General features: G+C 41.9%; 1 protein-coding gene across 1 annotated transcript; it reads left to right on the top strand.

Moving 5' to 3' along the window:
* Nucleotides 1–7532: 7532 nt before the first annotated feature.
* On the top strand, nt 7533–26343 carry LOC131230203 (transcription termination factor MTERF4, chloroplastic). The gene is made up of 3 exons (XM_058226014.1): nt 7533–7755; nt 11114–13074; nt 26042–26343. Exon 2 carries the CDS (start codon nt 11126–11128, stop codon nt 12692–12694), a length of 1569 nt encoding a protein of 522 aa, XP_058081997.1. The 5' UTR covers nt 7533–7755; nt 11114–11125; the 3' UTR covers nt 12695–13074; nt 26042–26343.
* The last annotated feature ends 247 nt before the right edge of the window (nt 26344–26590 follow it).

Genomic DNA, 26590 nt, shown 5'->3' with positions numbered 1-26590 from the left:
TTACGGTGGGCCCCACATGGAGCCCACACAGATGTATGTGTTTTATCTCCACCGTCCGCCTGGACGGTGGAGCCCACTCTGTGTGTGTGTGCGCGTGTGTGTGTGGGTGCGTGTGTGTGCTGGGTGTGTATATATATTTATATATAATATTATTTATATATTATATATAATATTATATGTTATATGTATATATATAATATTATATTATATGTTACATACATATATATATATATATATATGTGTGTGTGTGTATATATATTATATATAATTTCTTGATGGTGGGAGGCCCACCTCAATACTAGTGACCCATGGTTGAGGCCCACTTTGATGTATATATAAGGCCCATGGGTAGAGGCCCATTTAATGTATTAGGGGCCCATGGGTCGAGGCCCATTAAGATGTAATGGGGCCAATGAGTTGAGGCCCATTTGATGTGCATATGGGGCCCAATTGGCGAGGCCCATTTGATACATATAAGGCCCAGGTGAGTAGGCCCATTTGATGTACATATGGAGCCCAACTGTCGAGGCCCATTTGACACGTATAAGGCCCATAAACTTAGGCCTATTTGATACGTTTTAAAGCCCACGGGTTATAGCCCATTGCAATGTACATAAGGCCCATTGGTGCGGCCCGCTTAATGAATATAGGCCATATGATACGGCTCATTTGATGTATTGAAGGCCCAATGGGATATACCAAAGGTCCGTTGCAATGTGCAATCCCAACATGATTTATGACAGTCGTGCCTTGGGAGCAATGTTGGTTTGACGTCCACATTGCAAGTATAATGTTGGTTAAATGTCCGCATTATGCCTTTCCCTAGGGCCCATTGTCGGGCCCATGTGTGTTATGAGCAGGTCGTCTAGGCCCACCTTCGTTATGCACGTCATCCATCCTATATAGCATGTTTAGTTCCATGATTCATGACCATATGCATCATACGTATGCTTGATATGAGAAATGACTGATCATCGCATATGCCCTCGGGCAGATTGTTTAGCCGTACAGGGGGTGTTGCCTACATGAGCGCACGATACGCGCAGGATTGCCGCATGACCGAATAGTGTGATTCATGCATTCGCATTGTGTGATATGGTTACGCCCTAGCGACATCGTGGCGTATCCCCAGACGTATCGTGGTTGGCAGGATTGGATACCGGAAATACTGTTCTACATGGAGTGCGATAGATATCCCTGGGTGAAAGTCCCTAAACCCTTATGGTACCAGGAGGTTGCTCCAACGTCTAGACCGAGTGGATGCATGAGCGCTGAGTGCCGATTACCAGACGGTTGCGCTTTCCACTGTGTCGTGGTCGGTTGGAAGGGGGTGCGGCCTTACCCGCCCGAGAGTAGGGGGCAATGCTAGGCTGAGTCTGACCAGCTCGAGGAATGGGTCCGCTATTGACGAGCCGAGCCCGATATTGGCAGGCGGATAGTGAGGTCTTTTCCACTCACCTTATTGCGCGCGATGGGGCGGCAATCGGCTTGGAGTGTACTAGACCCGTGATATTCCCGATTTGAGCCGTATTGACATGTGGACTTAGATGAGGATTTGTATGCTTGACTTGCATTTCGCATTGCATGGCCTTGGTATGGCCGACATCATTCCTTGCACCGCATGGCCTTGGTACGGCTAATGGGATTCTTAGCATTCATCAGCATGTTCCGCATTACTCTGATACTGCATAACTACATTATCACCTTGAGCATACACTTTCACCACCCTCTAAGCTTTCTATAAGCTTATGCACGACCGTTGCGTGCAGGTGACGTTGGTTCGCAGCAGCGCTGAGGCTTGGGCGCGTAGCTGATCTTCTTTTGGAGCTTTTGGTCTATCTTCATTGTATTTCCCTTATGCTCACTGTACTTGTAAAGTTTTTTATTATAGTGGAAATGTGATGGAGTTTTTGGTTGTTGTTTGTGGGTTATGCCTTTGGTTATGCTTATTACTAATTGAACTTATGTTGAAAATCCTCCTTGTAGCATCCCAGGATCGGAACCTGGCGAATGGGCGCTGGGAGCCGAGAATGGGGTTTTACGGAGGCTGTCGGCGCCAGATTCGGCGATCGGGAATTTTGTGAGCGCGGTTTCCGAGTTTGGGGCGTGACAGCGTGCATATACATAACAGGTGGGCCCTACACATAGCCGACGGGCCCTTGGATGGTTTTCAAGGGTAGGCATTCAGTCATCACTATTCCCATGGTGCGGTCCACTTGGGATTTGGGTCTGTCTCACAATGGGGCACCCCAAGCCCAACTGCTCCCTAATGTGCATCCACCTAAATTTTTGGGTTTGCTTCATTTGTGTGGGTCCACACTATAGAGTGGGCCGAGGAAACTGATGGAGAGTGTGAGGGGGGCCACACATCACTAATGGGCCCCACAAATAATGGCCAGCAGGGATTTACAAAACATGCAACAAGGTGGGCCGCCTGCTGGGCTGTCAACCCACCTGCCTGCTGGGCCTGTTGGGCATCCAACAAGTGGACAGCCTGGATAAAACACATATATATGGTGTGCCCCACTTGGGGACGATTCATCAGGGGCGTGGGACCTGTCCAGGTGGGCCCTGAAACACATGACCAGAGTGGATAAATCACAAACATCACAGCAGGCCCAACAGTCTGCTGGACGCTGGTCCAGCAGAGGTTGGGATCTGCCTGAGTTTTGGCCAGCCTTGTAGGCTATGAGAATAAAATCCATATATCACAGTGGGTCCCACATGGACGTGGGGCCAGCGAGAAGGTGGAGCATCCTTAATATACACCCATCAGGTGGGCCAGGCATGGTAAAAAATATACATTAGAACGTCCCTGCAGCTGGGTGCTTCTGCCGCTGGATCAATCCAGCTCTTGGACTGATGGCCTACAATGATCTCTCCAAATGGATGGTGTGGATGCACTGCACATTAATCGAGGTGGGTTCCACATGGTGGGCCACACGCTGGATGGATGAAGTGGGTAAAAACCACAACTGCTGGACGTCAGTCCAGCAGCAGGTGAATCTACCTGGATTTGGGCCGTTGGATCATCTTCATAAATGGGCACATGGCCCTGGAAATATGGATGGAGGGTTTGTATGCATCACACCTACAGTAAGGTGGGTTCCACATCGGTGCTGGACAGCGGAGGTGAAGCACATACATCAGGTGTGTCCAACGCCTGTCCAAACCTCTAGACGGTGTGGATAATACACATAAATCATGGTGGGGTCCACGTCTGAGCCCCTGGATAGCAAGGACAGAACACTTGTGTCAGGTGGGGTCCAGGGGCGGACTGTGTGAATACAACACTTACGTCCTTGTAGTTCCCGCTGTCCCAGTTGGACGGTGTGGCTAAAACATATACATCAGGGTCACCCCACCATCCAGTCTGGACGGTGGATGGAATATATACATCTGGTGGGGTCCGCGTCCCATGGTCGGTGTGGACACCCCACGCATGGTAGACCCCATGGAAGGACGATGTGAATGAAACAATCATGGTGGGGGTCCACGGATCAAGCTAATATTTGGGTTTTCCCTCTCCATCAGCGTCTGCTGCTGGACAACAACAGGTTCAGCAGGGTGTGGCCCACTTGATCCACATCTGGATGATCAGGGGGAGGTGTGGACGGTAAAAATGAAACCCATACATCACAGTGGGCTCCACCGTGGATGGACAGTGTGGATGATACACACACGTCACAGCAGGTCTCACCGTCCAAGTTGATAGATGGTGTGGATACACCACATACATCAAAGTGGTTCCACGATGATGGATGGTGTGGATGCATCACATGCATCAGGTGGGCCACACAACATCAAAGGGGGAGAGAGAGAGAGAGAGAGAGAGAGAGAGAGAGAGAGAGAGAGAAGAAGAAGAAGAAGAAGAAAAAGAAGAAGAAGAAGAAGAAGAGAGAGATCGGATGGTGGAGGGACCCCGCCATTATGGGCCCCTCAAGGATCTACGACACATACATTAAAACGGGTCCCACTATGATCTACAACACATACATAAAAAAGGTCAAGATCTATACAAAAAAATCACCCACCTTAGGATCTTTTTCTTCATTCTTCCACCAACGCATTGTAGAGCTTCAAGGAAACAAAATTCAACGGTTGAGATCGATTTTAGAGGTTGGGATTGGGTGATAGGAAGGTGGGCCACACATGGCTTCTCCATGGAAGCCATGGACGATTCTTCTCTTGGGATTGGTTGGGAGAGTGAGAGAGAGAATGAGAGATGATGGGAGAGGAGTGATGGGAGAGAGGGATGGTGAGTGATGGGTAGGTGTACTTGGTTGTAAGAGAATGTTGACTTTAGGGGAGGGGTGGTTGTACTTGGGGATGGGGTGTGAGGTGATGGGAGTACTTTGATTGATTGATGGATTGATGTGACATTTCGTAGAGATTCTCTCATAATTGCAACGCGCGGCATTTTTCTCGAACTAAACGCGGGCCCACATCTCCTGGCCAGGGTACCACATCGGCGTGCAAGACGCGACATCGGAACCGCGTCGACGGCGCAGTCGCACTAGTACAAGTCTCGGGTCGAACCGACTCAGATATACGGGATACATCTAAGGGTCGCGCGCAAACGCCGTTAACCGATCGCGGGTCGCCGGAATTCGATCGGGATGACCGCGGAAGCCTACGAAACAGTATGGGATAAGATACGGGTCTTACATGGATGGCATGGATTTTAAGGTAATGATGGTGTTGTCAGTGGATTGTCTTAAGATCCATGGGATTGCTATATCCCGAGATTGCTATGTCGAGTCTGTTTGGCATGACCGACCAATCCCGGGATTAAACCTTCCCATCCCTTCCAATCCCTCGAACCAAACACCTCCAAGGCAAATTTGAACGGATTAGGGTGGATTGGATGGGATTTAAAGGTAATGATGGTGTTGTTAGTGGATTGTCTTAAGATCCATGGGATTACTATATCCCAGGATGAGATCACCCAGTCTGTTTGGTACGCCTGGCCAATCCTGAGATTTAACTTCCAATCTCTTCCAATACCATCCAATCCCTTTCAATCCGCTCGGCCAAACGGGCCCTTACAGTGCGAGGTATATATATGTACATATATATATACATATATATGATATACATATATATGTGTGTGTATATATATCTATATATATATATATATATCTATATATATATATATATATATGATATACGAGGGTGGATTATTTATTATTATAATATATGTGTGTGTATATATATATATATATATATATATATATATATATATATATATATATATATATAGGAAATAGTTGAGCCCATGGGAACTTCCGATGGGGTCAAGCTGTGTGGGCCCCACCGTGATGCGTTTCGAACATCAACACCGTGCATTTGATGGGTCCCCTTTAAATGATAGGATATCTCAAACATCAACCGTATAAGGAACTCAAGTGGGCCAGACCATCTAAAATAATGTGAAGATATGCCTAAAACCTATAAAAGCACTTGGTGGGGCCCACCTAAAATTTGGATGCGTCTGAAACTTGGTTCAACCCCTCGTCCAAGTGGGACACACATAATGGATGGGCTGGATTTATGAACCACACTTTGGTGGGCCCAACAAATGATTATGAATGTTTTAATCGGAGGATTACCTCCCTCAAGTTTTGTATGTGGTGTGGCCCACAAAAGTAATGGATTAACTTGATTTTTAAGCACGAGGCCCACCATGAAATGTTGTATCTGACTAATGGAGTAGATTTTCGATACGCATAACGGTGTGGCCCACATAGCTCGACCCCATGGGAAGTTCCCATGAGCTCCACCTCACCGAACCATTTCCATATATATTGAGAAATTTACCACTTTAGTCGCCACCTTTTATCCAACATTTTTTATGAAGCAAACGAAACTTAACTTACCAACTTAGACTTGCACGTAAGGACAACCATTTTTAAGACGAAAATACCCCTCTTTTTCACTATCGTTGCTTTCACGCACGTTACTTTCACCCCCTTTCCTCACTCCATTTCCACTAAGAAAGAGAAAAAACCCATTTTCTCTAGCCTGAAAATCCCTCCACTGGATCGCACCATTCTCTCATTGGATTGCATCCTCTCCATACATTAGCATTTTCTCATTTTCTGAAAATGGCCGGTCCACTGAAGAACATGCACCACAAATATATTTTAATATATTGCCTGTTGGATGAAGCTTGCATTTGGGCCTTTGGTTCATCTATGTATACATCATCCGATGAATATGATGAATTTCAAATAAAACATCATTGAGGGGCGTTGCAAGTGAAATCAGATTGCGTACTAAGTTACTCAGTATGCTCCTATCGTAGTGAGTAAACTCAGTTGGGCCCACCTTGAATGTATGTAGTCTATCTATGTCATCCATCCGTTTTTCCATCTAATTTAAGAGGTTGAGCCCAAAATTGAAGCATATCAAAAGATCAAGTGGATCATACCATAGGTCTACTTTGAAGAGCAGGGGTATTTTTGTCCTCAACTGCTTTGACCGTCACTGCAAAGTCTAAGTTGGTAAGTTAAATTTCATTTGTTTCATAAAAACCGCTGGATAAAAGGTGGCGTCAACAGTTGTAAATCTCTCTCTCTCTCTCTCTCTCTCTCTCTCTCTCTCTCTCTCTCTCTCTCTCTCTCTCTCTCTCTCTCTCTATATATATATATATATATATATATATATATGGTTCGATGCTGTCTACCACCATGAAGCTGCATGAGGACGAGCTGTGTGGGCCCACTGTGATGCGTGTTGAACATCAACACCATCAGTTAGATGCACCATTCCATGGTGGGCCTCGGGCTTATAAATCAAGTCAATCTATGATTTGTGTGGGCCACATCATATGCAAAAGTTGAGAGGGGTTACCCTCCCATTAAAACGTTCATAATCATTTGTTGGGCCCATAGAGATGTGATTCACAAATCCAGCCCATCCGTTATTTTTGTCCCACTTGGATGATGCGTCAGACCAAGTTTCAGATGCATCCAAATTTTAGGTGAGCCCACCAAGTGCTTTTATATGTTTTAGGCATGTCTTTAAATGATTTTAAATAGTATGGCACACTTGAGTTCCGTATTCGGCTGATTTTTGGGATATCCCAAAATTTAAAGGGGACCCATCAAATGCACAGTGTTGATGTTTGACATGCATCACGGTTAGGCCCACACAGCTCGACCTCGTGGAAAGTTCCCATGAGGTGGACGGCATAGAACCATTCATATATATATATATATATATGATTCCAAAAATTAAGCATATTTAAATCTCACGTGGACCACACGATTGGAAAACGTGATCTTTTTGAATTTACCAACTGTTTGTATGGCAAATAAACATTAACGCAGGCATATGAAGTTTTTAATGGTGGGCATTCAATCAACACTGTTTCCTGTTGCGTGGTCCACCTGACATTTGAATTTGCTTAATTTTTAGTAGCAATCCTAAAATGGCATGGAAAAAATGGATGGACGGCGTGGATACATGAAATATCATTAAGGTGAGCCCACAGTATCTGAACACCTAGTACAGTGTTGCCCGTGTAACACTTAATCCACTCCACCAAAGAAACAAAGATAGGGAAAGAAAAGGAGAAAAAACAGAAGGAAGCGGGATTCAGATTTCAGAAATCCTATCTCCTTCTGTCGGAAACCCTTCTTCTCTTGAAATCGCCGGATTCTCGTTCTCCAAACCCACGGACGTCTCTCTCTTCACCGTTCATCTGGTGGGCCGTACCCTCGATCGTTCACAGTTCAAGAAAGCACAAAGGTGCGTCTCCTCCTACTCAACTCTTTTTGAAAAATTAGAACGTTGGCCTTAAATCACTTAACAGGGAAGTGACTTCTCTCCCCCAACCCCATGAAGTTCCCTGACAGTTTTGCCTGTAAGTCTTTCTTCCCCCAAACACCACTTCCCACTTACAGAACTTACAGGCATCCAAACGACCCCTAAATTTCAGCGCTGATGTATGAAGTTGGATTTATAATTTTCAAGAAATCAGGTTCTTTTGTTCTGGTTGTCATTTATTGGCTTTTGTTCCAAACCATATTCCAGATTTTCATATTCAAGAAGTTTTTTTTTCTAAGTGCGTGTTTGGTTACACCAAATGTCGTGAATTTTTGTACCAAATTTGATTGATTAATCATGAAAGATCATTATATTTTGTGATATTGGTCCAACCAAACACCTCCTTATTTATCTTTATTAAGACAAGCTCAGTCCGCAGGGTCACATTGGTGAACAGTACACCATGGGACCCACCTAAATTGATGCAACCAAATGGCCACATGTGCCGATTGATCAATATTCGAATAAAAGGCCCGCATCTCATGCAAGCACACTCTGCATGTGTGTACAAGAAAAGGATCACCTTCCTTTTTTAACCATCCTCTCTTACCATTTTTTCAAATTTCTATATTAGGAAATCTGCTTTTTCTTTCATATCTTTATTTTTAGGCAGGGAATAATCTTAAATATTTTCTTATCTAAGTATCTTATTATTTTAGAAAGCTTTGTTACTTAGGTGCTTTCCTATTTCATAGATTTTTTTAGATTTCATATCTTTTATTACAGATTGTAAGGTTGATTATAAATAAGACTTCTGTCTTATGGAATAAGACAACTTGATCAATATTCTCTTTATGAATTTTTTTTCTTTTCTCTATGGTGGTTGTTGAAGGGAGGGAAAGTGATCTCTAGTTCTGGACTAGAGGACTGTTGAGCTTGCTCACAGTCTTGCATTTGTGATCTCTAGCATCCGGCTAGAGGATTGTTGGATCTTTTCCACAATCTCTTTATTTTCTTATTGATTTATTTGCTTCCCCTTTCAGGTTTGCATTATATATTCATTTACAGATTCAAACAATTCAGGCGGATTCGTATTTATGCGAATTGGAGACCATTTGCAAAGTAATATGGCAGTCCATCTATTTCTCCATTCCGGACTCTTCTTCTTAGTGAGAAAAACACAAGAAGCTTGCATTAAAAGAAGGGCTGGGGCACTCTTACTAGATTAGATAGGTGCTAAATTACTTACATACCCTCTAGATTACATGACTCCTTTATGATATAGATAGGAGTTACAACCCACATTCCCACAAATGTCCAATGTGAGACCAAATGCACAAGAAAATAAACATAAAACACAACATGGTAAAAGGCTGAATTTGTATTCTCAACAATCCCCTCAAATTCAACATGCTGGGATTGAAGACCTCTAATTGCAGCCTGTCTTTAGATTGGGCTTCCTACATCCAATGATTCTTCTCTAAAGTCGACCATAATTGAACTCAAAAACAATTGAGCCACTAACATTTACCATGTCTTTAGATTGGGCTTCCTACATCCAATGATTCTTCTCTAAAGTCGACCATGATTGAACTCAAAAACCATTGAGCCACTAACACGTCATTCACATGCAAAAAACTCTTGGCAAGATAGAAGTGCAATATTGCATGATAATTGACAACAGTTAGGAGGCGATAATGCCATGTGAAGACACAAGTTCGACATTGCACAACAGCCAAAACTGATAACAAAGGCCTAACAAAGGAATAAGCGGTCTTGCAGTCCTCCAAGCATTACGCTAAATAGCTTGTGTGTATGAAGGAAAAAAAAAAAGAAAAAAGGCTGGAAATAATTTATTTTTGGGATGCTAGGCGGTGCATAGGACAGCAATTTATTTCTAAATCTGACGTTCATCCAACTTCAACATGCAGCCCGGACCACGTCACTTGGACAATTATCCACCACAAAGATGGGCTTCTCTAATGATGAAGGCAACCATGTTTACAATGATGACAGGTTTCTCACTTACGGTAGCAACTTGAGGGCTGATCAGGGTTAGAATGGAGGGTGCGGTAGGAAAATGTGGACTCCAAAGAAGTGGGCAGATAGCTCGGTTGGCTAAGGATGAAGGAAAAGAACAAACTGAAAAGATAAAATTAATGGGAATCTAAACCTACTTTAGTATGATGTTAAACAAACTAAGTCCTTAAGAAGAAGGAGAGAATTTGAGAAAAAGAGGGCATATGTGGCTGGAATGTCCAACCCACTCTTATTTATAATAATAGAAGAAAAGGTAAAATTACATATATTCCCTTCCATGAACGAAAGACTAAAGGAGGGCTAAGGAGCAAATAAGGAAAGCATGAAACAAAGATAAAATGTTAAAAAATTAAGGACAAAGGTCCATGATATATCATACCTAGGTGTATTTACCTGTGGGCCCAATCATAGGCCCACACACACATACACCCACAAGTGAAAAACACAAAAGATTTATATTAAAATAAAATCTAGAGTAGTCATACTAGATTAGAGCTCTCAGGTGCACAAGGTGCTACGTGGCTCACATACCCTCATTGTATACTACATGACTTGACCCCTTTTATATAGATAGGAGTTGAAACCCACTTTCCTACAAGTGTCCAATGTGGGACTAAACGCACAAGACAATAAACATAAAACGCAGCAAAATAAAAGGTCGAGTTTGTATTTTCAACACAGTTCATTCCCAATCCATTAAGATAGTGAAACCTAAATTCATATCACATCTTTCAGGAATTTAAGATGTTCTTTCCACACTTCAGAAATGAGTTAAGGTTTTCTTTTTCTTTTTATTTTTATTTTTTATTTTATTATTATTATTTTTTGTTTTGTTTTGTTTTTTGTTTTTTTAATGAATTCCTATAACCAGATTTGAACGTCCTTCCTTTAGAGTGCATTTGGTTGTACCAATTAGACTGATTAATCATGAAAAAATCATGAAATTTCATAATATTTTCTACAACCAAACACACCCTTAATGAATTTATTTATCTCAATTTTGGGTGCTCTCTCTGCCATTCATTAGCTAAAGCAGTTAACCCAAAACCCAGATTCTTGTATTATGCATAACTTGGAATGTTTTGTGCTGTTTATCGCAATTAACGAGCCTTGAAAATGTTTTTTTTTTTTTTTTTCTTTATTTTGGTGAAAACCTAATTTCAGATGTCCATTTCCCAGGAGTTGTTTTTTCAATCATTTTCTCCATTTGCTTAGTCTAATCCTCTGAAGAACTTGTATTCTGAAACTCCATATTACTGGTTTCCTGACTAACGTAGATCTCATTCCTCTTGTCTTGCAGACGCTTACAAACATGAAGGTACTCACCTACACTAGCATAACAAAACCTGGGTTTTTGCTTTCACACCCAGAATTATCCACTCTTAGCTTTCATTTCACCCCATTTAAGTCTCGGACTTGGATCCAAATACTGGATAAGAAGAAAAATGGGCTGATGACCAGAATTTGTTGTTCCGTATCCGAGAGGATGTATGCTTCTTTGACTTCTGCAGATTCATCTTTGATGAAGTCGGCGGCCACCCATTCAAATCGAAAACGAGAACGCACCCCTTCACTCTACGGTCGGCCAAGTTTGCTTGAGATGAAGAATGAGAGGATTGCTAATCGCGCTCGGGTTTACGAGTTCTTGAGGAGTGTGGGTATTGTTCCTGATGAACTGGATGGATTGGAGCTCCCTGTCACTGTCGATGTCATGAGGGAACGCTTGGATTTCTTGCACAAGTTGGGCCTTACAATAGAAGACATCAATAACTACCCACTCGTGCTCGGTTGCAGCGTGAAGAAAAACATGATACCTGTTCTTGATTACCTTGGAAAGTTGGGGGTCCGCAAATCAACATTTACAGAGTTCCTCCGTAGATACCCACAAGTCCTACACTCTAGTGTCGTGGTAGACCTCCAGCCAGTTGTCAGATATCTTCAAGGGATGGATATCAAGCCAAATGATATTCCTCGTGTTCTCGAGAAGTATCCTGAGGTATTGGGATTCAAACTTGAGGGCACCATGAGCACATCTGTGGCGTACTTGGTTGGAGCTGGAGTTGCAAGAAGAGAAATTGGCGGTGTCCTTACCCGATATCCAGAGATACTGGGAATGCGAGTTGGGCGAGTGATCAAGCCTTTCATGGAGTATCTTGAAAGCATAGGCATTCCCAGACTGGCCGTAGCAAGACTGATTGAGAGACGTCCCCACATCCTTGGTTTTGTTTTAGAGGATCGAGTGAAACCAAATGTTGATATTCTCTTAGAATTCGGTGTGAGGAAAGAGTTCTTAGCTTCTGTGGTAGCACAGTATCCCGAGATCATTGGAATTGAGCTGAAACCGAAGCTGCTCTCTCAACAGTGCTTGTTCAGCTCAAATATCGATGTGGGTCCTGAGGATTTCGGCAGAGTAGTTGAGAAGATGCCACAAGTTGTTAGCTTGAGTCAAGCTCCCCTGTTAAAGCATGTTGATTTCTTGAAAGATTGTGGATTTTCATTACAGCATGTGAAAAAGATGGTGGTTAGTTGCCCGCAATTGCTTGCTTTGAATCTTGACATTATGAAGATGAGCTTCAATTATTTCCAGATGGAGATGGGTAGAGATTTGGATGATTTGGTCGCCTTCCCTGCTTTCTTTACGTATGGTCTGGATTCGACGATACGCCCGAGGCATCAGATGGTTGCTAAGAGGGGCCTGAAGTGCTCTCTAGCATGGCTCCTCAATTGTAGTGATGAGAAGTTCAAGGAACGGATGGAGTATGATTCTATCGACATGGAGGAAATGGAAATGGAGGCATCTTTCGACATGAAAACGCTGTTGGAACCGAGAGAAGAATCATATTCGGAAGATGATGAGGATAGTGATGATGAGTATATGTAACTTGATTTGCAAGAGCTCGTCATCAATCGGAGGGACTCTTCTGCCTGATTCTTTTTGGCACCATCGATTGGGCAGAATTTTCTTGTAGAGAAAAATGCTGAAGATGAATTGCAGTCTCAATAGTTCGATGTGTCACCTGTTGCTGTTTTGTACAATTGAGTTGTATGAACAAGAAAGACAGACTCAAGAAAGAGTTTTAAGATTCATATGAGCCATTCATCATCGGTCATCAGGACTGAGTACATATAGATTTGAGCCTGTTGCCTTCCTAACGGTAAACAATTCCCACATCATGCTTCAAGCATAGTAGCCTTGCTTATACTATCTTTCAGTTTGCTGCTCAAGCTTCTTTAGTCCCACCTTGAACTTGATATTCTCAGGTAATTTTACTTTGTTTCTTGTATAAACATTGGGTTATGTTAAGGTGGTTCGCCTGAATCAGAATTGAAATGATGATTTGTGGCAGATGTGCCAAAGCAGCACACCTGTGTGAGATTGAGGCCATTAATTACATAGGGCCTACCAAGAACATGTGGTCCCTAAGATCAGGCTGGTCCCTCTCATCATGTGGGCGACACATGCCCACTGAATGAAAGACCTTTGGTCTTCTTTTTTCTTCCTGACCATCTGTTTATCTAAAGTGTGTGGGCCTGGTGAGTTGGGGGGCCGATTTTGGGTCAGGGCATGCTCATCACAGGCTCCACCTGATGAATGTCCTGGATCCTGCTTGGCACATATGCCACAAATATCAATTCGTGTGTATTGCTTTAGCATTCCTCGTGAGCTTTTCATTGGATGACTTTCCTCCTAACTGCATGGTTTTACTTCCGAAGATGATTTGATGAAATACACTTCGTCAGATTCAGGATTAATACTTGCAGTTATGAGAGATGCTCCAGTGCTCTCAGAGTGATATCAGTTATAGTGCTTCTAGTTGTATTGGGATGACTGTTCATTAGGTTCAGCGCACATTTCATAGGCTACCATGGTAACATACACCATCTGACAAATATGAACCATTTGATCAATGGTCTTTAATATGGGTGGTCCAGGTAATTTACACAAAAGTGGGTCCAATCAACAATTTTACCCATCTATTTGTCAGTGCATGTCATGGATTGTTTATGATTCCAAAGAATCACTTTTTTTTGGCAATTGTCACCATCTGATCCATGTGTTCGAACTTCAAAAATAGATGACTGTGGAAGTTAATGCCAAATTGAAAATGGATTGGACTACTGGTCAGTAAGATTTTTGTATGATAGCCTACTAAATGTGTTTTGGACTTGATGGACGGCTTAGATCGGTTGAATTGACTGTCTAAGTGAACCAATGTAACGAGGATAACTATAAGTGATAGTGCTCTCTGAGAGCACTTGAGCATTTCTCTGCACTTAAACCCAGGTGCATGGGTTTTCTTACTAGTTTAACCAAACTGATGATAGGATGTTGTTAATATTGCTTATTGCTTTGAACATAAGGGTGTGTTTGGATGCACATTCAAATTGAATTGCATTATTGGTCTAATGAAGTGGAAGTAAGCAATCTACGATTTTCATCATTAGCAATGATATTGAGGATCTGCTATCTAGTATCTAAACTCAGTTACCTTACTTTCCCACTGAATTCGGAGAAAGTAACTGAAATTGTATGGCTACTTACAAGTTATGATGATAACATTGTTATTTTTGTCAGTTCCTCTTGATTAATCTGAATGTTTGCAACTCAATCCAATTGCACATCCAAACACAACCCAATGGATGATCCAATGGTGGAGATATCTTCAAGTGGAATTATTGGATATTCAGTGACTAAAAAGCAAGTTCATGAGAAGATTTTTGAAGAAATAAGACAAAGTTGTAAATCTACAGGCATTACTAATCCCACTTGCACATGTAGCACGAACTTTGATTGATTCACGTATGCAGTTGTCTGAGTGGAAACACCCCACACTCAGATGCGGTGGATCCCACTGCCTGTGTTGACCAATCAAAGTGCGTGTAGGATTAGCAAAAGTTACGATCTTACAGTCTAGAGAGTGGGTGTAACTTGTTTTCCATTTCCTTTTGATTATGGAGTGGAAATTGAAGAAATATAAGACTCTTTTAGATGAGGTATTAGAAATGCTTAGGTGGAAGTTTGCACCTAATCTTTTGTCTCCACTTTGTACAAGTGGGCAATTGGTCAAGTGATCCAAACTGTTGATATTATTGGCCCCACTGTGGATGGCCCATGCACCAATAAATCTCCCTGATGAAAAAAGATCTTAAGCGTTGATGAAGGATGGAATTATCTAACTTAATATGATGCCATAAAATTAAAAGACAGATCAGCTGGAGCAATGGAATGATAAAATAAAACTAATTTACCATAAATTCAGAAATTTCAGATTCATGACATGTCCAAATTCAAGCCTACGACAGTCCTGCAATGCGAATATCACAATTTACTGACTAACCGGGACCTGTAGTAGATAAAACCTCTATCCTAGCATAGGGTTAAATCTGAATTCAATGGAAATCATGTCTTGTAAGAGTTTTGACGTGTTATGGTTGTTTAAAGGTTGGAGAATGTGGGAAATAGGTTTAGGGTCTCTAGGGTTAGATGAATTAGGGTTTGGAACAATAGGGTTGAGGTTTTGGGTTAGGATTTCAGATTTTGGATTTAAGGGATATAGGATTTAGGGTTTCTAGAATTGGGAATATGGGTTTCAGGTTATGAGAATTAGGCATTTATGATTTGGTCAAGGGATTTTCAAATTTTGGTATCAGAGCCTAGGTCTAGCATAGGATTTTCATATCGCATTTAGAGTCTAGAGTTAAGAGTCTTTCTCATCACACGACATTTAAGTTTTTTAGATTTTAGGTTCCCCATTAGTTCCCTAAGTTTATGTCCACTCATACTTAGTGTGGTTTTGGTCTACACCCTACAATGAATTTGGAACAGGTTGTCGAGGCTATCAATGCCCGTCTTGCAGCTATAGAGGCCCAAGGTAAGACCACCAGTGACCAACTAGCAACCCTTAAGAATGAGACCGAGGTATTGGCTGAGTTGGAGACTTCCCTCCAGGCAAACTTCGACAATGAGGAAGATGGCCAATTTCAAGCTGGAGATCAATTTGGAGGAAACCAAGTTAGGGGGCATGGGAGAAATCATGGCTGAGGTATTGACTAAGGTATTGGGCATGGTGGGGTGCGTACCCAGCCACCTCGTGAAGAGTATTAGGAATTTAGGACCACCATGATTCTGGTGAGCGTGTAATGAAAAGTGTGAAGGTTGAGGCCCCAAACTATGATGGTCACTTAGACCCCAAGGCCTTTCTTGATTAGTTGGTGGACATGGATCACTATTCTGATTGGTATGACATGTCCGATAGACGTCGAGTGAGGTTTGCTTGGATGAAGTTGGTGGGCCAAGCCAAATTGTTTTGGACAAATGTCGAGCGGAAGATGGAGAGGTCTGAAGATGGCCCGGTCACATTGTGGGCCGAGATGAAAGAGATTTTGAGAGAAAAGTATCTTCTCCTCTCGTACTGCCAGAGGCTCCTGGATCAATGGCAATCCCTTTATTAGGGATCAATGCCCATGACTGATTACATTGCCAAGTTCAATGAATATATAATGTGATGTAACGTCAATGACCCGTTAATGACATTTTCTTGTTTCAAGATGGGTCTCCGATCCGAGCTTTAGCGTGAGCTCATCCTTTATGATGCCAGCACCCTAGAGTATACCTATCAAGTGGTGCAAGACCTTGAGCGGTATCTGAAACCTCAATTCATGAGGGGATTCGACCTCCGTGATTCCAATGTTAAGGCCACTTCCCAAGGAGCCAAGCCCTTATTGGTACTGAATCCAACATTAGAGACGTCAAGGATAAAGGTCTAGCTAGTACCGGTTCAAAGGGAGGTGAGCAAGTGTGTTATTACAACTGCGAGGATACGGGCATTTTGCACATCAATGCCCTACAAAAGAGTGAAATAAGGCCATTGTCATTTGGTGAGTTGGATGAAGATGTGGTTAATCAGAGTGATTGCGAAGAAGAAGAATTTCAGCCCAAAATTGGTGCTAGTGATGAAGAAGATAAATGAGTTGAGGCCACATTGCAGTCATTAGATGCACCTTAGGCTAGACTATAGAAAGTGATGATTAGCGCAAGAATTCAATTTTTTACACTTATACCAAGTGTTGTGACAAAAACTGCAAGGTGATCATTGATAGTGGTAGTTGCACCAATGTGGTCTCTGCTAGCACCGTGGATCTCTTAAGTTTGATAGTCGTTCCTCACCCTCAGCCCTATCTAGTCTCATTGGTTGATGCGTCTTCAATTTCAGTTTCTCAGCGTTGTCCCATTCCCATACAGTTTGGTTCCTATACAAACACGCTATGGTGTGGTGTTTTGCCTATGGATGCTAGCCACATTATTTTGGGCAGACACTGGTTATATGATCACAATGTGACACTATTCGGTTGCTCAAATATGTGTTCATTTATGCATGAGGGTAAGAGGATAAAGTTGAATCCTCTCCTACCCAAAAGCACTCCTAAAAAGGATAAGGGCATCAAGAAACGTGATCTTGAAGATGTGAAGAAATTCTAGCTTTAATCTCTTCCTATAATAAATGCCAAAGAGTCTGAAAGGGAGACTAAAGCTGATTTGACGGTGTATGTCCACATGGCAAGTGAGGACACACCTAAGGTTAGTATGGAGATGTCACCCGAGGTTACATCCGAGGATAGTGTAGAGTTACCACCTGAGGTGAGTTCGGTATTGGGGGAGTCTAGTGATTTTATTCCAAAGGACATACCAGATGAGCTTACCCTCGTACGGAACATTCAACATGCCATAGATCTTATCCCCGGGTTGACTTTTCCAAACCTTCATCACGATCAAATGAGTCTCGCTGAGGAAGCAGATCTAGAATGGCAAGTAGATGAGCTTAGGAAGCCCATAGATCTTATTCCTAGGTTAGTCTCACATAGGTCATCAGAGTCCGCGGATGCATTTACACGTCATATCCATGATTCACATGTTGAAATTAAAAAAATGGATTAGCATGAGCAATGAAATGTATAAGATTTGCTAACTCTCATCACAAGTTCAAAAAGTTTCAGGAATGTGACTATGTGATAGTTCACATAAGGCCTGAACAGTTTCCGCGAGGGACCGTTAAGAAACTACAAGCCCGGAGTGTAGAACCTTATAAGACAGTGAATAATTTGGGACACGATGTGTATGTTGTAGATCTTCCACCTGACATTGGTATTAAATTTACATTCAATGTGAAAGATCTTGTGTCTTTTAAGGGTTCAACATCTACACCTACTAGTCTTTATTTAAACCATTACCTTGATCCTGATGATATCCCTCCTGACCTGTCCCATGGCCCTTGGCCTATACCTGACTATTCTTCCTAGCGTCTACCTCTTTTGCCATACACACCTACCAAGAGAGAAGATAGGGGATATCTGGGATGAGCGAATGGTTTCCCTCACAACATGGAGGTTATCAAGAGAACCTCATCAAGTGGAAGGGTAGGCCAAAGTCAAACATTACGTGGATCACAGAGGCAGAGCTTTAACGAAGAGACCTGTATCTCCTTAAGTGTCACCGTGGATTTATTTCACTAGAGGCGAAATCTCCTCAACCAAAGGGAATTGACGAGGACATCCGAGCACCATATTAGAGGAGGAGGGCTGAGTCAGTCTCCTTATGGTTAAATGACCATTACATGGGACTCACTTGGCCCAATTCACATTTCTAACCACATTGAAGACCCCACGTGCATGTTCATGCATCTTTGAGGACCTCACACTGGGAAGATGCACGTGGGCTGCATATAGGAGCTTGATAGACACATTGGACTGTTGGATCATCATCATCGGACATCCTGATCGTGGACCCCCATGGGCCATGAAATAGTTTAGTTGTTTAATTTGTCTACATGTTTCGTTATTTTTGGTATGACTCATATTTGTGTTGAGATTAGGGAGTTGGGAACAACTTTTAATTCATTAAGCGTCTATATGTTGAGAACCTTATCTGATAGTGCCTTTTTGTAAAAGGTCTTTTCCGAGACTATAAAGGGTTGGACGTTCCCAACCTAGTCACTATGCATGTTATAAATGAAAGAGATTTCTCTCCTTTTTGCTTTGAGATTGAGCAAAATTTTATCTTGTGACCGGATTGGTAGTGTGAAACCATGGGGAGCGATTCCCTAGTTATCTTTTTTACTTTTCTCTCCTCTTAACAAGGTATCATCTTCTTTTCTTCCTTCCTTCTCTCTCTCTCTCTCTCTCTCTCTCTCTCTCTCTCTCTCTCTCTTCTTCTTCTTCTTCTTCTTCTTCTTCTTCTTCTTCTTTTAAACTTTCATCATTCTTCTTTCTACAACCCATAATCCATCCAAAGCTAGTTTTTAAACCCTAACCCAAAATCACTAAAACCCTAATCCTAATCTCCCTAAAATCCTAATCTTAAAATTTTCAATTTTCAAAATCCCTTGCCCAAATCATAAATCCCTCATTCCTACCACTTGAAATCCATATTCCCAATTCTAGAAACCCTAAATCTTAAATCCCTTGAACCCAAAATCTGAAATCCTAAATCGAAACTTCTCAAAACCTCAACCCTAATGTTCTAAACCCTAATTCCTCTGAGCCTAGATACCCCAAACCCATTTCCAACATTCCCTATCATTTAAATAGCCCTAACATATCAAAACTCTTACAAGACACATGATCTCCATTGAATTCAGATTTAATCCTATGCTAGGATGGGGGTTCTATCTCCCATAGGTCCTGGTTAATCAGTAATTTATGATATTCGCATTGTGGGACTGTCATAGGCTTGAATTTGGACATGTCATGAATGTGAAATTTCTGAATTTATGGTAAATTAGCTTTGTCGCTCCATAGCTGTAGTTAATCAGTCTTTTAATTTCATGGCATCATATTAAGTTAGATCATACTATCCTGCATCAACCTTTCAATAGAAAGGCAGAAATACAGTGCAATAGTCAAAATCTCTTGAACCCAAAATCTGAAATCCTAACTCGAAACTTCCCAAAATCTTAACCCTAATTCATCTGAGCCTAGATACCCCAAACCCATTTCCCACATTTCCTAGCCTTGAAATAGCCCTAACATATCAAAACTCTTACAAGACACATGATTTCCATTGAATTCAGATTTAACCCTATGCTAGGATGGGGGTTCTACTCCCATAGGTCCTGGTTAATCAGTAATTTATGATATTCGCATTGTGGGACTGTCATAGGCTTGAATTTGGACATGTCATGAATTTGAAATTTCTGAATTTATGCTAAATTAGCTTTATTTTGTCATTCCGTAGCTGTAATTAATCAGTCTTTTAATTTCATGGCATCATATTAAGTTAGATCATTCCGTCCTGCATCAACCTTTCAGTAGAAAGGCAAGAAATACAGTGCAATAGTCAAAAGGGTCAATTATTATATGGCTAGGATCTCTCGACCAAGTGGATTTTTGGTCAACTAGGCAGAGGTCCTCATCATGTCAACTGTTTGGATCATTGCACCATTGTCCCTGCTTGTACAAGCTGAAACCTGAGTGTACAGTACCTTACAAGCTCTCCCGTCCGGCCTTTTATAAGGGAGAACAGATCACCTATAGCTACCTGCATGGTGACTTCTTAACATGTACGTAGACCTGTCTTTCCTGCCGACATGTTACATGTATAGGACATGTGAACCGTGAAAATAGTGGGCCCCACCATGATGATCGCCTGCCCCAGTAATCAGGCCTATGTACTCATTAGGTAGGTCACTTCTGTATCTTGAGTCAGACCATGGGTCGTCCGTTGATTTTAGCAGTGTAGCTCACCTAATGAGAGGACTAACCTGATATTTCTACTAGGCGATCTTCATGGTGGGCCCGGTATTTTTAGAAATCAGATTGCGTACTGAGTTACTCAATACGCTCTTATCGTACTGAGTAAACTCTGTTGGGCCCACTATGAATTCATGTGGCTTATCCATGCCGTCCATCCATTTTTCCATATCATTTTAGGGGTTGAGCCCAAAATTGAAGTTTATCAAAAGCTCAAGTAGACTGTACCAAAGGAAACAGTGGAAGTATAGATTTCCATCGTTGAAACCCTTCTAAGTGATGGGGACATCATGCGCACGCGCATGCCTTCCACCCTACACACGTACTCAAGGAGGAAGGCCCCACTATCGATCTGGATCGACGACGACATCTATGGAGGACCTCTTAGGGGGCTGTGCTATGGATCATTGGAGTAGACCCGATCATCATGTGGATTCCACCATTGGATTTCATGATCGTGGCCCACTATCCTAGATGATTTAGGATTTTGAGTTTTGGTTATTATCATTATTAGAAACATCATGAACGGTTTTGATTGCGTAGATTAATTGTTATTTTTGTTACTTCATCTCTAAGTATTAGTGTGCCCACATGGCGCGGCTTTTGGGGTTTAGGGTTTTCTTATAAATAGGCAACCCCATGTAAGTATTTTTCATTGAAGTTTGATAAATAAAATTTTACGTTTTTTTTTTTTTCCACCATTGGATTTCATGATCGTGGCCCACTATCCTAGATGATTTAGGATTTTGAGTTTTGGTTATTATCATTATTAGAAACATCATGAACGGTTTTGATTGCGTAGATTAATTGTTATTTTTGTTACTTCATCTCTAAGTATTAGTGTGCCCACATGGCGTGGCTTTTGGGGTTTAGGGTTTTCTTATAAATAGGCAACCCCATGTAAGTATTTTTCATTGAAGTTTGATAAATAAAATTTTACGTTTTTTTTTTTCTTCTCTATCTCTCTGAGTTGAAGAATTTAATTGGGTGCGAAACCCTCTCTTCCTTGAAGGGATAACTACCGTGGTGCGAAGCCAAAACCATCCCAAATCATCTTCACCCCACATCCACCATCTTCTACAGCCCTCCCATCTTCAAATTCACCCCTTTTTGTACCCAGGTTCTCCTCCACAGCAGATTTTCAGATTCTGGCCCACCAGAGGGGCTAAAACTTCGGCGGAGCACCACGTACAAACCGGGCAGCGGATCGACATGAGATTTGGTGTGTGAGTGGGCCACCCCTGGCCGATCCCACCCTAGGTGGCCTTTTCCGGTTCCGTGGTCCCCACACATGTGCGAACAAGGATTCACGCCTGTGTGCCTAGGTCGGGTTGCTGTCTACACGCGTGGATCATCTCAGGTTCCTTCTCTCTTCTATTTCTCTCCTCTCTCACCTTAAATCTCCAACGCTAACCCTAGATAGTCCCAAATTCCAAGTATTTCCAACTTTTGCAAACCCTTAATTGAAACATGGTGAATCTCTTGAATTGGGGAACAATCTTTTGCAAGAGCGGATGAATCTTATACTCTTTTGGGCATTGTTTGGTTTATAATTTTACTTGATCCAGCCATAAACTTGTGTAGGCTTGGACCCCCGTAGATTCCCCTTGATTGAATGTTTGATTGTATGTGGGACGTTGAATTTTGTGATTGTTTAAAATTGGTATGATCTAGAGTTTGAAATCTTGCATGTCATATTTAATTGCATGTCTTGCATCACTAAGGCCCCCAGTGATGTTTATTTTTCATCCAAACTGTTCATAAGATCACACAGACAGATAAAGGGAAAACTCAAATATCATCTCGATCTAAAACTTCCATGGGCCCCCAAGAACTTTTCAACGGTAGAATTCAATTCACACTGTTTCAGGTAGTGTGGTCCACTTGAGCTTTGGATATGATTAATTTGTGGTTTAAAGCCCTAAAATTATATGATAAAACGGATGAACGGAGTTGATACAATGCATGAATGACGGTGGGCCCCACAAAGTTTACTCGGTACGCAATCCGCTTCTGCATTTTTATGGCACAGATGACCTACCCAAGTAATATTTAGTAGGAAGGATGGAGCTGCATGCTGAGGTAGCACACGAGTGACTTAAATGATCAGTTTTGTTTATGACTCTTTTGTAGTGTGGTGTACCTTTTTATGGTAGTCTCTCAGACCATACTGTTTTTTTAAGAGGGAACAAAATAATTTTATTAAAAGAAAGAAAAAGGAAACAACAACAGATAAAACGCAGAGCCTTTGAGGTGGATACCCGGCTACATCCCAAGAAAGACAAGATTACAATCCTTGAGCTTTGGAAAATTGACAGCCCACCGGGCAACTAACAATCTAGCCCTTTGAGAAACACTTTCTACTCTTTTGCTCTCATTTCTAAAGCATATAGTATTTCTTTCTTCCCAAACAGCCGACCAAATTGCGAGCGAAGACATTCTCCAAAGCATCTTCTTAGCTTTTTCTAAGCCCACTCCATGCCAAGCATGTAAGAGATAACCCACCGACATCGGAAATGCCCAAGAAACTTTCAAGTGAGTGAGGAAATCCACCCAAATACAACCAATGAAGGGGCAATGCACAGAGATGATTGACTGATTCCTCATCATTTTTGCAACCTACACAAAATGTTTGGGAGGATCATTCCTCTTTTCTGAAGATTATTGACAGTCAAGAGCTTCCTTCTTCCAACCAACCATCCAAAAGCAGCTATCTTTGGAGGAACTTCACAGTGCCAAACATACTTAGGGCCCGTTTGGACGGGTGGATTAGAAAGGATTGAATGGTATTAGGGTGGATGGCATGGATTTCAAGGTAATGATGGTGTTGTCAGTGGATTGTCTTAAGATCCATGGGATTGCTATATCCCCGGATTGCTATATCGAGTCTGTTTGGCACGCCCGGCCAATCCTGGGATTAAACCTTCCCATCCCTTCCAATCCCTCCAACCAAACACGTCCCAGGCAAATTTGAACGGATTAGGATGGATTGGATGGGATTTAAAGGTAATGATGGTGTTGTCAGTGGATTGTCTTGAGATCCATGGGATTGCTATATCCCGGGATCAGATCACCCAGTCTGTTTGGCACGCCCGGCCAATCCTGGGATTTAACTTCCAATCCCTTCCAATCCACCCGTCCAAACGGGCCCTTAGTGTACTTCACCTCCTTGCGCCTTCCATGCTCACATAACCTTGAGTAGAAAGATCTGACTGAGGAGCCTTATTTATCTAATCTCCAAACCATACTATCCATGGATGAGGGTCTGGGAAACAAAGATGAATATGATCTAAAGGGGCTGCAAATTCTTCAATTTCCTCACCTTGAAGAAAGTGTATACAAGGGAGCCCCCAAAACACCAGATTCCCCATAGTAGAAAAGCAATCGACCACTAGCACGGAGGGGTTCAGAGCTAGACGGAAGATGTGGTGGAAATCTGCTTTCAAAGGGGGAGGATGCCACTCAAACATCTTCCTAAAATGGAATTTTCTAACCATTCCCTAGCGAGAACCCAACACCTTCTAGGAACTTTGACTACACTAAGGATACCTCTTTCCACAAAACCAACACTTTATAAATAGAGGAATCCCTTGTCCACCAACTGTCCTCCAAGCACCCATATTTGCATTTAAGGACTTGCTTCCAAAGTGTCTCATCTTCCTCCCCAAACCTCTAAAGCCATTTTCCGAGTAAAGCCTAATTCGTAGAATTGAGATCTTTAATACCTGCGTCCCCTTCCTCATATGACTTGCAAACTTCTTTCCATCCCACCAAATAGAACTTTTTTGTCTTCCACCCACTGCCACAAAAAGTCACATCTTCGTTTTTCAAGCCTTTGGAGGAAATTTGCCGGACATTTGAAAAGCGAAATATAAAGTATAAGAGAAGATTCAAAAGAGCTGCTCTAATGAGAGTAATGCGCCCTCCTAGCGAAAGATGGCGAGATTTCCATCTGGTGAGCGTCCATTCAAAGCTCTTCACCACTTTATCCCAAAGATATTTGGCCGGTTTTCCAATGCAAAGAAGGGGAGCCACAAAAGTAGCTGGCAACGACCTCGTTGCACACCCCAAGATATCGTCCAACTATTTGACTTCTTCCTCTTCCATGGACACTCCAAACATTATACTTTTGATGATGTTTATCTTTAATCCTGAGACTGCCTCAAAACAACGGAAAATTATTCTCAAGTTGTCTTCCTTGGATGGATCTGCATTACAAAAAAGGAGGGTGTCGTCCACAAACTGGAGGGGTGTCATCCTGAGATTATACTGTTTTAATTTATTTTTTTTTAAATAGAGATGAGAGAGAGGGAAACCCTGGCCCTATCTTCCATGTAGTATCTGTGTGTGTGTATGTGTGGTGGGTGTACACCAGTGTGACAGTCCATGGTGTACAACCCACTTTCAACTGGTAGCATCTTGCCACCCTCTTGGACAACATCAGAAGGTTGCTCCCACAGGCGCCGCCCCATTGTCCGTCCGATAGCAGCAGAGGGCCGCTTTGGCCAGCAGTGACTTGTCAAGTCTTCTCCAATGGCATCCATACAAGTTGAGGTAGCCACCTCTTCAGTTCCTCTCTTCATTTTCATACGTAAATCATCATCTACCCATTTACTATGCATTTGGAGTCGTCCCGTTATAATGTTTTTTTTTTTGGTTTCTTTCCGTCATTTCCTTTAAAAAAAATAAATAAATTATGGAGAGTTAGAAGGTTGGATCTGACAACACCCTAACTTATGTATTACCACTGTAATGTTGGATGGCGGTAACTACCTTTGTGGTCCTAGTCTCCCATCATGTATCTTGGCAATAGATGGAAGTTATGTGGACAGAAGTTGGCTGTAACTACCTACAGTTGACTGAGAGCACGACAGTGCTGAACCAAAATCTATTCCTAAGCTTCATCACGGGATAGCTGTTCTTCATACCTCTCCATAAGCCACCAGACCTCAAGGGGACACTTCCAATTATCTCTGCAAATCATGCGACTGCATCTATTCCTCATTCCAGTGAGTCATGAATTAGTGACTCTGGGGCCACTGGTCATGTGACTTTGCTGAGGGAGAGCATGACAGTTCTGAACCAAAACCTGTTGCTAAGCTCTGTCATGGGATAGCTGCTCTTCATACTTCTGCATCAGCTGCTGGACCTTCAGGGGACAATTCAAGTTTCTTTACAAACCATGTGACCACATCTGTTCTTCATTCCAGTGGGTCATGAATTAATGACTTTGGGGTTACTGATCATATGATTAATCAGAAGATAACTGCTTCACTTTTTCTTTGTTTCCTCATCGCAAAAGGTTAATAGAATGATTTATGCCTATGTAGTTGGAAAATGATCATTTCAGCTTAAGTCATCTCTTTCATTTTCATCTGCACTTCATGTTCCGTATTTCCCTTTTAATTTACTTTCAATCAGTGCTTTAAATGAGTTGCTTAATTGTTGTATTACCTTTTTTCCATCCTCTTTTGTCATCCAGGATCTCCAGACCAGGCGGACAATTGGTGGTGGACGTGAGGATGGTGAATTATACCTTCCCGACTTGGATGGTAGCTTGTTTAATCTGTTGTTGTGTCTAGTTCATTTCGTTTGAATAGAGTGGACCGACTTCATCTATGTCACTATTGGTTTGGACACATTTCAGTTGGTGCATTGCGTAGTTTATTTTATCGATTTTTTACTTCTTCAATTACTTTAAAATGTAAAACTTGTTAGTTATGTAAGTATGTTCATCATTTGTATTTTACTAGTAATTCTAATCAGTTGAACCATTTGTGTTAATTTGCTCAGATATGTGAATTCACTCGGGATGTCTGGGGCTCTACTCCTAAATTATTTGTTTTTGGACATCAGTATTTTATCTCATTCATTGATGATTTTTTCAAGTTGGTTTATTTTTAATAAAGATCGGAATGGAGATTTCCTCTATTATACAAAATTTTATTATGTTCAAATCCAGTTTGTGGGAATTAAGATTTTTAGATCTAACAATGCGAGAGAATGTGTCAAGAACTACAAATTCTTTTCT

This window comes from Magnolia sinica, chromosome 17, assembly GCF_029962835.1.
Source record: "Magnolia sinica isolate HGM2019 chromosome 17, MsV1, whole genome shotgun sequence".
Classification (NCBI taxonomy): Eukaryota; Viridiplantae; Streptophyta; class Magnoliopsida; order Magnoliales; family Magnoliaceae; genus Magnolia; species Magnolia sinica.
This window is presented reverse-complemented; position numbering and strand designations above follow the sequence as displayed.